At 33.9% G+C, this 15,649-nt stretch overlaps 1 protein-coding gene across 1 annotated transcript; it reads left to right on the forward strand.

Annotated features, from left to right (window-relative positions):
- The first annotated feature begins 452 nt into the window (after positions 1 to 452).
- LOC145277965 (cystatin-B-like) lies at positions 453 to 9,454 on the forward strand. The gene is made up of 3 exons (XM_080130093.1): positions 453 to 897; positions 5,854 to 5,955; positions 9,258 to 9,454. The coding sequence occupies exons 1-3, from the start codon at positions 829 to 831 to the stop codon at positions 9,375 to 9,377; spliced, it is 291 nt and encodes a 96-aa protein (XP_079986219.1). The 5' UTR covers positions 453 to 828; the 3' UTR covers positions 9,378 to 9,454.
- Positions 9,455 to 15,649: the final 6,195 nt, after the last annotated feature.

The following is a 15,649-nucleotide window of genomic DNA, read 5'->3' on the forward strand; positions in this document are numbered from 1 at the left end:
AAAGTGAGTTTTATATAATAGTAGAAATGGAGATTACAATTTCTTTGGAATAATCTTCGCATTTTTACATAGAGACATCTTTTTTCTTACAATTCTTCGAAGTTGCGTTTTCTTAATAAAAAAAAGTAGTCGAAAAATAACAATTTCTCCAAAATTAGCGTCGCTTTCCACCACCCCCTGTTTTGCTGTTATTATTGTTGTTGTTGTTGTTGTTGTTGTTATTATTATTATTATTATTATTATTATTTTCTTTTTTTGTAATGTTAAAACTTTGTTACATTAAATTAAATTAAATAATTGAATGTTTTGTCCAATAAAAATGTAGTAAAAACAAAGCTATTTAGCGTCCTAAATTCTCGTATGAAAAACTGATTGAATCTGTTCGTAAATTGGAGTCAACACAATGACGACGACTGAAAAAAAAAAAAAAAAGAAAAAAAAAAGAAAAGCTCAGTACGTAAACTGTAGAAGTACCGATAAATGTTTAGTTTAATATCAGCTGCAGCTTGTAAACAAGAATTTCTATTTCCGGTGAACTATTCGTATTTTTCCATCGGAGGAAATGAAAAATAAATAAATAAAAAGGAAACTGCCCATCAGTTAATAATTAACACGTGCCCTTTGGGGCGTGGTCACCCACATGACAGTAAATAATAAAAACTATTGAACCAGCGCTTGTATTCGTCACATGTTTACAGTGAAGGCAACCTTAGTGTTTTAAAGGAAGTAGAATCGTAAGTAGCAGTAATATATAAACAGTAAACACAGAGTTCATCTGGCTCGAAAAGTAGACTGAACTTTACTAACTTTACATATAAAAAAATCAATATGCAGAGATGTGGAGGAGTACAGGAGCAGCAGGTTGCCACGGAGGAAATCCAAGCATACTGTGATCAAGTAAGTTTAATTTAAAACTATCCCACACCCAAAATGGGTCTTTTATAGAATCACTCCCGTTTCTAACCTAACGAATTCTTTGCGAATTCGTTTTTAGCGGTCCAATATATTATATACAGTTGAGTACAGTATATGAAGTAAGTTTAGAGACTAGAGTGATTGAATTGAACTAGGAATTGAACTGAGTTTTTTTTTTGGGGGGGGGCGTATTCTAAACTACTCCTTACCTAAGTTTAACGTTTATATTTTGTTGGTTCGGTCCAAATTCTGTAGAAGCACCGAGTAAGTTTATAACATACAAAAAGAAAGTCTAAGGGGAATAACTCCATACAAGTATTTTTGGCGGACCTGTACGAGAGTGCCCACTCTCTAAAAAATGCGTGACTTTCACCTGTTTATCTTTTTTTTTTTTTTAAGCATGTATGGTCCCCCCTCCCTCCCCCCCCGTGAGTGCACATGAACGAGGCATAAAAAAAATGACTAAGTTCAACATTTGCCCCCCTCCCATTTAGCCCCAAAAGCCCCCAACGCCTTAACATATTTGAGTTCAGCCAGCAGTCAGTCAGCGCCATGCAAAACTGCTAAATAGACATGCATGCAGTGCATAAAATTTTGGACAAACATGATAAAATAGTCCAGAAAAATGGAGTGTGTTTATTGGTCCCCCGATTTATCGGAGAGAGACCTATGTTTTTAGTGGCGTTAGTCCAGACGATTGCCAGTTAGCTATTCATTCGTTTTTCCTAGAAATTTTCCACAAGTTGTATTTCATTTAATAGATGTGCAGAGTAAAAAAAAAAAAAAAAAAATTAAAAAAAAATTTTATTTGCAAAAGTTTCCGTTGCGTCACAAGGGGCTCAAAAGAGGTCAAAAATGCCCCAAAATGGCCAAAAATGACACGTTTTGCCCCATAACTTTTGATCCATCCATTAGATTTTTCTGAATCTTGGCCAAAATGTGGAGCTGGGAGCCCATTGTTCTTAATATAAATCCAACATGGGTGATACTGGCAAAATTCTGGTTTGCATCCCCGGGACTTTCAGCGCTGAAAACGCCCCTTTTTGTGGCTCTTTTTTCATATTTCTCAACAAAAACTTTGTCTGACTATATAGTGGTTTTTCACGGTGGTCAACTCAAATATACATGTGTTAAGGCCTGAAACTGCACCGTTATCCATTTAAACTGGGATTCGGCGTCCCCAGGGGCTCCAAAGAGGTAAAAAATGCCCCCAAATGACCTAAAGTGACACCTTTTGCCTCATAGTGTTTGATCCATCCATTAGATTTTCCTGAAACTTGCCCAAAATGTGGAAACCATTGTTCCTAATATAAATTCAGTATGGGTGATGCTGGCAAAATTCTTGTTTGCATCCCTCTGGGACTTTTAGAGCTAAAAACATGCCTTTTTCAAGCTCTTTTTCCATATTACTCAAAAACTTGATATATATGTCTATATAGTGGTTTTTCATAGTGCTGAATTAAAATATACATGTCTTAAGGCATGAAACTGCATCGTTTGTCCATTTTAACTGGGATTCGGCTTTCCCAGGAGCTCAAAAGGGGTCACAAATGCCCCAAAATTGAAAATAATGACATTTACCCCATAACTTTTGTCCCATCCATTAGATTTTTATGAATCTTGATGAAAATGTGAAGGCAATGTTGGCCCTTCACACTTCTCACATTCATCATTTCTTCACTATTTTTGTGGCATCATCTCACATGCAGCACCAGAGGGGTCCACGCATGCACGGCTGGTTAGCTGTAAAAGAGCCCACGGGGCACACCCAAGAGTGATCGCGAAGTATATACAAACAAAATTATAGAGAAATCAGTTAGTTACAACTTTTCAGAAAGTTTTATAAAAATCCAAGGCATCAATTTTTTTTACTAAGCACAAAAATGTCAATTTTAGCCATTTTAATCTGAAAGCCCCCCCCCCCCGGGGGGTAACCAGAGTTTTTCCAGAAAATCCGTTCTGTTACTTTTTTACTCATATCATGTTTAATGTTTGTGCAAAAATTTTTTAAATTCTAAGGCGTAGTTATTAAGAAAAGCGCGGACAGATGAACAGACAAAAGGACAAGGGTGAATTTGCAGGTCCCCCCCCCCTCTCCTTTTGTCGGGGGGGGGGGACCAAAAAGTTTCATCCTTGTTTTATTAAAGAGTTTCATTCTTGACAGTTTTTAAAGGTTAAAGAAATATTTCTTAAAAACCTCTCATAACATTTGTTTTTTAATTAAGAAAAGTTGCCAAACTTCTTTTTTAAATGTGTTCATCTAATGAATATATTGTGGGTTCGTTGGGTTTCTCTTAATAGTCGCATAAAGACTACATTTTGTATTATTAATGTTATCAACTTTGTTACGTTAAAAAAAAAATTCGTTGCAGCTTTTTTTTTTTTTTTTATGTTTTGATGTAGAAATAAAAAAAAAAAGAACGTTGCGTCCTAAATTGAGATGAAAGATGAACGAATCTTAGTAAACGAGAGTTGTCTCTCTCTGCAGTGACAAATTGTAAAACAATGCCAAACTTTTTTCTATTTTTAATAGAATTTTAAACTTCCAACGGGTCACGGGTAGTCTAATTATATATATATATATATATATATATATATATATATAAAGACTACCCGTGACCCGTTGGGTCAGTATGTTATATTAGTAGTTTGAATTGGCCGCCATCTTTGTTTCAATAAAGTGGGATAGTGAGCATGCGCACAATGAGCACGAGCAGACGATCTGTGTAGTTAAGTCTACAATATACAAACGTTTATTCAACGTTATTTCTTTCAGAATAAACCCCCCTCCACCTCCCCATGTTAAGAACGGCTTTCGGAATAAACACCCCCAACCTCCTCATAGTGGAATTACCTGGACTTTTGAATTAGCCTGATTACATGATTGAATTTCGTTGAGTTAACTACACAGATCATCTGCTCATGCTCACTGCAGCATGGGCTCACATGCTCAGTATACCATTTCATTGAAACAACAAAGATGGCGCCCAAATAAAACTACTGGAAATTACATAGCATAATACAGGTATTTATATATTGAAAACTATTTGTCTGCGCTAATTTTTTCTGTGATATTTGTTTTCAGCATACCCAAAAACGTAGAAAAGTCTTTTTTGTTTTTTAACAAACTGTTAAGGCGACTTCAATTGGCATGACAGTGAACATTGACCCCACCCCACACCGAAGTTAAGCAACAATTAGGCTGGCCAGTACCAGATGAGTGACAATTTTGGGAATGCTAGGTGCCGTATGTGTTTGTGACAACTCCTGCATCTAGTATCACGCTTTGTCGTCTTGACCCTGTCTTGCCATTAGAACCAAGTGTTTCTGGATGAGAAAGTGTGGTAGATGCAAGTGTCTCACACTTTAAACTAAGTCAAGCGCAAGTCACAGCAAAAAGGAAAAGGGGGAGATAACAACTGTTTGTAAATACAAACAACTGTGTGTAAGCTTTTATGGTTGACCATAGGTGAGTTAATATCAAATAACAAATTGCTGAAAGAAATTATCGTATTTTTAGGAAAATGCAGTTATTTAGCGATTTTTTTTTTTTTATGTACCGATACTTCAAAGCATTTCTTATTTGGTCCTGGATATGACCTTAAACTATATCCGATGGTGAGGATCCCAGCTTTCAGGCCTTAGGGAGTGTGGAGTCACCCTTTAATTACCATTGCTCCCAGGTCCACTCTGACCCGGAGTGGTAGCACCTGTTAGGGTCCCAACTATGGGTTAAATAGAATACGACTTAAAAAACAGATATACTATATCAAAAAATCGTTCTTCAAAATCACCAGATTCGGCATTAAATAACCTGAAAAGGGTTGATATGCCGTAAAACAACCAACCAACCATTTCTTATTTAATGGTATATTAGCAATATTGAGTGCACTAAAAGAAAATTATTCGTGTTTTTTTGTAAAAATAATGAAAATATGTTCTGGCTATATTGTTTATAATAGAAACAAAATCCTTTATATCTTGTTCAAAATAAAAAAGGATTGTTTATTTAAAGAAACCGTTCTATTTATATGCTACCACCAGGCAATGCCGGTTAGCAGGTCCTGCTAGTATATAATAAAATAAAGTGAAGCTTATGCATTAATGTTCCTGTGTTATTTTTTAAATAGTATTTTCAAGTTTTACAATATCTTTTTTGTTTAATAAATTGTTAGGTGAAAGTACAGAATAGTTACAAAACACCTGCCAGCCTGATAACATAAGTGCCAATAAAGTGATTTTTTTTTTCCTTTTTTTTTTTTAAATATCGTAAATACTCCTCACTCCTCATCCAAAAATAACTGGTTTATTTTTCAGCTAAATTTATAACAAGCTTCAGTTGAATGAATAGTTTATTTTAATCTTGCTACACCGTAATCATTAAAAAATTTTCAGACAAAAATTTGGGAGACAACAAATCAAAGAGGACTCAATTATATATTGATATATTTTATGCAATAAATGTTTTAGTTTTCAAATATTTTTGTGTTTGGAAAAAAAATCTTTATGTATTTGTCATGTTATTTGGCAAAGAACTTGAAGTTATCACCCTCTAACAATGGCGCCGTCCATATAATTCAGAAAAAAAATGAGTATTTTTTTTTTTTTTTAATGGTTTCATTAAGAAATTTGTTTAATGCAACTATATTTGTTTTTTTTATTTTAGTGAAATTTTAAAATTGAAATATTCAATTTAGAGTGAAACCAATAGTATCTACTGAATCGTCATGTCACAGTAATGAATATATCCAAAAGTTACGAAAAACGATAAGGTAGAAAATTATTAATGAAAATCGTTTTCGAAGACGGTAAGCAAAAAGCAAGTCCCATCACTAATCTGAATATATTGCTGTTCTCTTTTGTTACATGTTTTGTTCAAGTATGTCTACCACAATAAATTATATTCATTAAATCAATTTTTTTTCTTTAATTCTTTAGTTAAAACCACAAGTTGAAGAGAAGGCGGGAACCACTTTCAGTGTCTATGAAAGCAAATCCTATCGGCACCAATTGGTGGCAGGAATGAACTATTTCGTGAAGGTAATTTTATTTATTTATTTTTTTTTTTAATGAAGACTGTATTTGCTATCTGCAATAGCAGCTAAATTACCAGTCTGCACTGTGTGAAGGGTTATAATTAGAGTTAAGTTTTTAGGCAAGGAAAGATAGTGGATTGAGGGAGAAAGTTACTGGTTAGGAACGTCAATGACATGTACAGTTGCTATAATGACTGACATATGCTGTGATAAACAATCCAGAATAACAACTGAACGGTAGTTGATTTAAGACCCAGAAGACGCTCACATGTGATTACTTATCTCATTACATACTTTCTCATCATCTTGTGCTTTGGATTTCTGAGTAACTGTGTTAATGTGTTCACTTTAATGTTTAATCGTAATGTTTTTTAATCAAGGTTTATTACAAAGATAAGAACAGTCACAGAAAAAAAAATCAGAACAACTGGTTACTTCCATATGCTTGAGCTGGAGAAAGACCAAGATGGATAGCTTGTCATTTGTCCTAACCCTAACCCGCTCTCTCATTGGGGATGACACCCTTGACATGAGTGAAATATCCTCGGACAAGAGACAGAAAATCTATGCCTGGAAGTTACTTCCATTCTAGGATCACCTCTAACCCGTAGGTGTCACTAAAACGTTTCCATTTAAACAGCAGTCCTTGTTATATTATAATTGGATTTTTTTTTTTTATTGTCCGAAATATTATTTTATTTCTCTATTTAAAAGATGAGAAACATAACCATGGCGTCTGTCCAGGAAAAAACGTCCAATATGGGATATTAACAATGAGCCATCCAACCAGCAAATGGACTCTATTTGTGCAACTTGTGACAATCAAAAAAAGGATCTATAATGTACAGGATACCCCATGAAAAAGAATTGATAGTTCTTTTTTTCTTTTCTTTATTTTTTCTTTATTTATTTGTTTTACAAATGAGTCACCAGTTATCGAGGCCCATCAAGGATATGGGTTAATGAGTGTATGGTAATCGTTAGTAGTGGAAATTTGGTAAATTGGATTACTTAAGGGGATGGCTCATCAAGAATTTGTTTATGTTGGACTTGGAGACAACCATATTGTAGTCAGCTGAAAAGCAGGGAAACAAGAGTTTTACAGGCATGCAGTTCTAAGAAAGAAGCTGTGTTCATGGAATCTGTTTAGGTTTAGGCACAGATAATGAGTGGGGGAAATTATTGATAGTGGTTTTGTTGAAGAGAAGTGCATTATAAATGGCAATGAGATGTCAGCAATAGATGAGCAGGTCAAGAGAGATGCTTGAAAAACGCCACTAAGAATTGTCGAATACTGATTTGTCATGGAACTGAGAAAATTTAGAAGTTGCAGAAGCAGCATCTGATCCATCTGTAAGAATTGAGAAAAATCTTATGAGAAGCTTGTAGCCTGCTTTTCAACTGACTAAAATATGATCATCTTCAAGTCCAACGTAAACAAGTTCTTGTTGAGTTGCTCCCCCTCCACCCCTAAAAAATCTATTTCTACCCAATTTCAACCACTAACTATTAATACACTGTTATCCCAGTGACCATCTTGCACTCATTAACCCTTATTCTCAAGTAACCTTTGAGCTTTGTTACTGGTGACTCCCACATAAAAAAAAAATAAATAAATTACTGTAAGATAAATAGGAAGGATGGAGGACTGTCAGGTGTTATTGTGGAAATGTTGAAGGTTTCAGATGAAACAGGCATAGAGATGATTAGAGGTGATATAGCAATAACCACTGCTTGTAAAACGTTACTAAAATAGCATCTTTGGGATAACGGTGTGAGGTATCCATCAAAAAGACACTTACAAAATTGCTATAAACATAAAATCTAATCAAAATATACATTAAATGAAAAAGAATTGATTTATCTATAAGCTTACCAATGTTATTTTTGTTTATCTTATTTGTATAACTGCTTATCAGTGAGATGAAAAATTAAAATTGTTGAATCCCAAGAAATGAATACTTGTAAATTTTAAGTTATTGCAATTAATGTGAATTGACCTTCTTGTTACATTCAAGTACAATCAAACCATTAATTTAACTTTTCATTATATTGAAATTGAGCACACTTATATCTCCTGCTAATTTCTTTCATTACATTTTTGTTAATGAGCATGTATGTTTATACTTGCATTCTTGAATAGGACCAAACTATTGCATGTTACAATAATTTTTTCATTACATAGAAAAATGTGTGCATGAAAAGTAATATGGTTGAGAATAAACATGGAAAAGTAAAAGGACTAGTTGTTAAAGTGGAAAAGAAAGACAAGATATTCTAGAAAAAAAATACAAGTCTATAACTTAAAATATTGCAGCATTAAGTTTTTTTTAAAATTCAATTTAACATTATATCATCAATTCTTAATTAATACTGTAATATTTTAAGTTATATATTTATTATATTTTTTTACTAGAATATCTTGTCTTTTTCTTTTCCAGTTTTAACAACTAGACCTTTTACTTTTCCATGTTTAAATCTTAACCATATTCACTTTTCATGCTCGTATTTTTCTATGTAATCCATGATTTTTCCAGGTTTCGCCTTGAAATAAAATTTTCTGTTTCACTTTTTACCTCTCTCTATGGATTGTGGTGTTCATTCAGCAGTCAGTTTTTGCTGGCAAGCAAAGACAAAAGGCGTTTAAGCACAGCGATGGTGAATTATCAGTGACAGTAAAACTGAGCGACAGATCGTGACAGCGGTGAATTATTAGTAACAGTTTTTTATATCTTGTTACATCATCTCCGCCGTTTCCAGTCGATTTGAGGTAGCCTAACAGCCAATCGTAAAAGAACGTCACTATATTCCTTACAAATTCTGATAATTTTTTAACACAGTAATTTTATAACTTCTGTTTTACTGAACAATTTTCTTTTTTTTCAAAATATAGCTGAGAAGGTGACTTATGAACTGTAAAAATTGTTTGGCATTTAGTCGCAAAATGAGTGAGCGGTGAGGCTTTAAAGCAATTTTAAATGGGTAAAACTAATAACCATATATTCAAACACTACTGTGTTTGAATGATTAAACGACTTCAGTTATAATTGCAGGAGTATGGTCCTTATCACAAGACATATTGACTGAGTTTGATATGCCGTCTGCCCTACACTGCTCATCTATTTTGCTAGGTTTCTAGTCACCCTAGTAAGTCATATTGGAGAACCAGTTCATCCGCCACGTTCTAAAGCAGACTTTTCCTTTCAGCTTAAACACCAAATATTTTCTCTGGATATAAACACCATTTTCTTTTTCTTTCTTTCTTTTTCTTTTTTTTTCATTTTTATTTATTTCTTCTTTTTCTAGGTCCACGTTGGGAATGGTAATTATATTCATTTAAGAATATACAAGATGCTGGACAACACCCTGGAGTTAACAAACGTTAAGTTGGATCAGAAAGATCACGATGAATTGGCATATTTTTAATAAAAATGACCATGTTAAATAAAACATATCTTTGCAACTCGTGTGTAAATTTAAAATAAATGATTTTATTGATAGCGTTTGACTGGTTTGTCATTAAATATTTTTTTAAAAATAATTAAAATAAACAAAGAAATGATATTTGTAATAGTTTTTATTGTTCTACATAGATACCTTGCTTGCCACCATCATCCCATCTGTGTAGCAGAAACCAGAAGTCAAAAAGAGAAGACAATCTTGACTATAAACCAAAATTTTACACTTGAGTGGCATTTGGTCCTTGCTAAGGGCTAAGGAATTTGTCAGGTGAACAGTGAGAAAATACATAGGAGATACATTAGTTGAAACAGAGTAGAATTTGAATATTTAAAAGGATGGCTCTGCAAATATTCATTAACACTACTTGAAAACAATCCTGCTGGGAAGCATCCCTGTGGGTTTGTGGTTCATAGATGGGTAATGTTTGGGAAAGAAACTCTCCCAAGGAACATCCGTTTAGCTCTAGGTACAGAATCATAGAAGGAAATTATTTGTAGTAGTTCTAGGTATATAGTTCTCTCCCACTGCAAGAACTGTGACACAACGGTTGGAAAGTGGAATTAAAAAGTCAACGCCCTCAAGGAGGCACACTCTGAACTGCAAAAAGTGCAAGGGCAACCCCATCAGCATTACCCGATGAGAGCGCCTCAAGCGATTATCAATAAGCTAACCTCTTCTCAGAGGTTAGTTTATTTAGAGAAGACAAAGCCTAGGATGGTGGACCCCCTAGGACTGCACAGAATTAAACTCTCACCACAAAATCAACAAGGATGGGATCTAATTTTTTTTTTTGGAGGGGGGGGTCCCAGGATAAAAATCCCTAGCGGAGTTTATTTGCAGTGATTGTAGCCCGACAGATATTTGCTTGTGAATGTTTTACAGGAGGCAGGGTGGGGGGTATTAGAGATGGTGGCATTTAAGATATTGCAAATATCCCAAACTCTGGGGTGGGCAAAACTAAGCAACATTTCACGCCTACTTTCTATGCAGTCCAAATCAAAGGATTGATATCAGTCATGTTACATACAGTCACATCATTTCTCATGCACTCAAGTGAGGTCTTCCTCAGTCTACCATATGAGAGGTATCCAGCTGTGTTATGGGGTTGATGCTAGAAGTTGCAAATCACCCGATATGCCAAGCAAATAAAGCATCTATAAACGCACCAAGTTTCTGATAAAGTATGGATGAAGGGATCGTTTCCTCCAGTTTGCTTCTCCATATTTACCTGATCATCATGTCAAGGCTGAGCCAGATCAGAAGTGTTTAGGCGATGTCTCTCCTATGCAAAATGGCAGAGCAAACACAGGTTGAAACAACTTTACCTCAAATCTTGAAGAGAATTTGCCTGGATATAAAAATTGGCCGCAGCTTCCCGAACCTTCCCTAAACAACACAACATCAAGCAATGATGATGGCTAAATGGTTAACGACACTGACAACCTGGGTGTACCAAGTTCGAATCCAGTTCATTCCACATGAACACTTTCATTTAGGGATGTTGGCAACCTCCATATGGTACCTCCTGTAATGTCTTTCTAGAAAGAATTCTAATTAGAAAGATATCAGAGGAAATGAATGCCAACAATAATCACCTTATTCATATGAAATGAATGATGCTCAACAACAATAATAGTGATATCACATTTATAACCACTAACAACATTCAACCGAAGCATCAAAAGGTGATTTCATCCAAATCTAAATGTGTTACAGTTCAATTAATGATTAGGTGAGAAACATAATCAAAAATTAGGCACCAAGTAAAACCATTACATTTGTGGACTCATAATTTCCACTATTCTGACAAGAAGCATTTAGCTTTGAAATACCATGGCCTGAAGAGGTTTCTCCCTTGTTCCCCTTTCTGTATCCCTTATTGATTTGATAATGGAATAAAGTTCCTATGCGACTTTACTTTTTATCATTTTAGCTTAATCTATTGTTCGCTCCTCTTAACCGGGTAGAGCTTTTCTTATCCAGATTGGTTTGCCTTATCATGGAAAATTTATTTTTCAGATTAATTTTATTAGTACACACACACACACACACACACATATATATATGGCCTTTGTGTTGATTAAATAGTGACTCATAGTGGCATTATATCTGGTTGAATAAAAGTAAAATAATAATGATAAATAAGCAAAAAAAAAAATAGATACATATCAAATTTTGTGTCAATGAATCTATGTTCTATTCAACTCTACAATCACTTCATGATTACATTTTATTCATATACGAGAACTCAAATGGCACGATTACACTAACACTGAGGTCATGCTGACATTGCAACATGTTTGACAACCGGTTTGACAACGATTTAATAAGAATTATTTTTCCAGTTTTATGAATCATACTAATATGCACCTGTCGTCGTATTGCCACTAAACAATAAGAGACTTTTCTAATCGTTTTGGGTACCAATAAGTCCCTGTTTAGCGAGTCCCAAAAGCCACTTGAGGATAAGAGTTAATGAATTTCTCAGATGGATGGAGAGACAAACATCTTTAGGGAGATGATGTATGAAACTAGGTAGAATCTGATTATTTAAAAGGATGGCCCACCAAGAATTTTTTAATAAGACTTGAGAATGACCATGCTTAAGTCAACTGGGCAGCAGCCTTATTGGAATGTGTTCCATAGACCGATGGTTATTGGAAAAAAACTACTCATAGAAAATCTATTTATGTCTCACCCCCCCCCCTCACTAAATTGCAGAGGTCGTTTTTAATGTGGGGGAAAAACCAGCTCTCCCAAAAAGAGAGCGCTCTGGCAGTATGCAAATAAATAGTAATTGTCTTGGTATGAAGGACCAATTCCAGAACAAATACTACCCAGCCGAAAGTTTTGCTTTATTCATATGAAAAAGACAAACACTCGAAACAAGGGGATTTTTTTAAAACTCAATCAAAAAGAAACAAAATAGAGACGATGTCTGTTTGCAAATCTGAGATATTACAACGTATAAGAAAACTTCTCCTGGAAGCTAACCAACACAAGAAGCCTGGCACAAAAAAAGCTTTTCGTGGACATCAACAAACGCGTGTGACCATCTTGCCTAGACTAGCCTAGGTGCCCGGGTGTTTATAGGTGTGTGTTGAGCAAAAAAAAAAAAAAAAGTTGAAGTAGGCAGGTTCAAACCCATGACACAAAGGCAGAAAAGAAAATGCAGGTGTGTGTGGTTGAACAAAAAAAGGAAAATTGGGAGTGCAAAAAAAGAAAGTGAAAAAAAAAACGTAACGCGTTAGCTGCTCCACGTTCTGAAGTGACATAGATTCAAATTAAGGCTAGACAATCGAAAGGAGGCAATGATTTTAAAAAATACCGGCAAAAAAAGCAAACCTTTCCTGTAGAAAAGTGCCCAGTTGAGGGTGACAGAATTAATCTTTTTGGCCAATTTTTCGATATTTGTCACCCGAAAGGTCAAGCTTCAAAATGATACTGATCTCATGAAAATCTGTCGCCTCTGTCAAAAGTTTTAGGCATACATACATACATCTCTCTCTCTCTCTCTCTCTCTCTCTCTCTCTCTCTCTCTCTCTCTCTCTCTGGCACTCCATCGATTTCAACGATGATGCAGAGATCAGTTAGTGTCCGTGTTGAAGGTGCGATGTGAGTCAGATTGGAGCTCTGAAACCCCGGCTACAGATGTGACACCTGATGGCAGGAAATCCGGGTAGTGGCGCCTGTAGTCACACTCTTTTTACTTCCCTTCAGCACGACCACAACCATTATACTCTAATCGCCTGAGTGCAGAGATCACACTACGGCTTCCAGTCCATCAAATCTGATGGTACGCCTTCACTCCATCGCAACAGGACTTTCACCTCTCTTCCAGCCTAGGCAAAGTAGGAATAAGCAGCTAGCACCCTCTCTACTGAAAGCAAAAGTACAGAAGTAAAGACGGGCCAGAACAGTCTGCACACATGCAATCAGTTGCATCCGATGGCTGAGGCAGACCCGAGTCAAGTAGGCACTGCGGTGCTGATTCATTCACTGCGCAAGCCGTTGGGATTCCTTCCTCATCTGCCAACAGTATCGTTGACCAGGCTTGGATATTTGTTATCCTGAATAGGGGGGCTAATGTGTACTACACCTTGCCCAAGGGTGACCCAGCATTACAATGACTAAGGGATAATGACATTCTCCCCAAAACCCTGGAGCTTCCACACCAATGCCTCGTTGTCGGATGTAGTTTTACGTCATACCCAGGACACACATACATACATACATACATTTAGACAGGTGAGAGTTATATTATAGATTATTATACATGGCTGTACTAGAATTTTAAAGAGAAACACTAGAATTATTCATTTACATTAATTTAAAGAGAAATACTAGAATTATTCATTTACATTATTTTAAAGAGAAATACTAGAATTATTCATTTACATTAATTTAAAGAGAAATATTTAAAGAGAAATTCTAGAATTATTCATTTACATTAATTTAAAGAGAAATATTTAAAGAGAAATACTAGAATTATTCATTTACATTATTTTAAAGAGAAATACTAGAATTATTCAGTTACATTATTTTAAAGAGAAATACTAGAATTATTCATTTACATTAATTTAAAGAGAAATACTAGAATTATTGATTTACATTAATTTAAAGAGAAATACTAGAATTATTCATTTGCATTAATTTAAAGAGAAATACTAGAATTATTCATTTACATTAATTTAAAGAGAAACACTAGAATTATTCATTTACATTATTTTAAAGAGAAACACTAGAATTATTCAGTTACATTATTTTAAAGAGAAACACTAGAATTATTCATTTACATTAATTTAAAGAGAAACACTAGAATTATTCATTTACATTATTTTAAAGAGAAATACTAGAATTATTCATTTACATTATTTTAAAGAGAAATACTAGAATTATTCATTTACATTAATTTAAAGAGAAACACTAGAATTATTCATTTACATTAATTTAAAGAGAAATACTAGAATTATTCATTTACATTAATTTAAAGAGAAACACTAGAATTATTCATTTACATTATTTTAAAGAGAAATACTAGAATTATTCATTTACATTAATTTAAAGAGAAACACTAGAATTATTCAGTTACATTAATTTAAAGAGAAATACTAGAATTATTCATTTACATTAATTTAAAGAGAAATACTAGAATTATTCATTTACATTAATTTAAAGAGAAACACTAGAATTATTCATTTACATTAATTTAAAGAGAAACACTAGAATTATTCATTTACATTAATTTAAAGAGAAATACTAGAATTATTCATTTACATTAATTTAAAGAGAAACACTAGAATTATTCATTTACATTAATTTAAAGAGAAACACTAGAATTATTCATTTACATTAATTTAAAGAGAAACACTAGAATTATTCAGTTACATTAATTTAAAGAGAAACACTAGAATTATTCATTTACATTAATTTAAAGAGAAACACTAGAATTATTCATTTACATTAATTTAAAGAGAAACACTAGAATTATTCAGTTACATTAATTTAAAGAGAAATACTAGAATTATTCATTTGCATTAATTTAAAGAGAAACACTAGAATTATTCAGTTACATTAATTTAAAGAGAAACACTAGAATTATTCAGTTACATTAATTTAAAGAGAAACACTAGAATTATTCAGTTACATTAATTTAAAGAGAAATACTAGAATTATTCAGTTACATTAATTTAAAGAGAAACACTAGAATTATTCAGTTACATTACATTAGCCCTGATCAAAATTAACCTTTTCTTAGTTTAATAGATGTCTATATTTTTGCCATGTTTGTTGACCTGACAAAGCCGTCAACTCCTTGACATGCTAAACTCAACATTATCTAATATCACTGCCGTCATCTCCTCCTCCTCCTTTTTTGTCCTCCTCCTCCGTTTTCGTCCTCCTCCTCCTCCTCTCATCATCATCATCATCATCCTCATCCTCCTCCTCCTCTCAGTAGTTCAATGCCCATTTTATATACTGTTGGGCGGCTTTTAGAAAATTAATTTCCAAACTTATCTCTGGTTACATTTATAAACGAATCGAGGCCATCAATTTATAAAGGGGGGGGGACCGATGACATTTAAATATTCATTCAAATATCATAGACTCCTTTATAATTAGAAATAAAATAAAATGCAAGAACAATGTCAATAAATGACAATCAACTCGAACTATTTTGTTCACATGTATGAAAAAATGATTTTTATTTATGACTTTCTTTTTGGTCATCCAAA

This window comes from Euprymna scolopes, chromosome 6 (genome assembly GCF_053919585.1).
Source record: "Euprymna scolopes isolate OS-2025 chromosome 6, ASM5391958v1, whole genome shotgun sequence".
Classification (NCBI taxonomy): Eukaryota; Metazoa; Mollusca; class Cephalopoda; order Sepiida; family Sepiolidae; genus Euprymna; species Euprymna scolopes.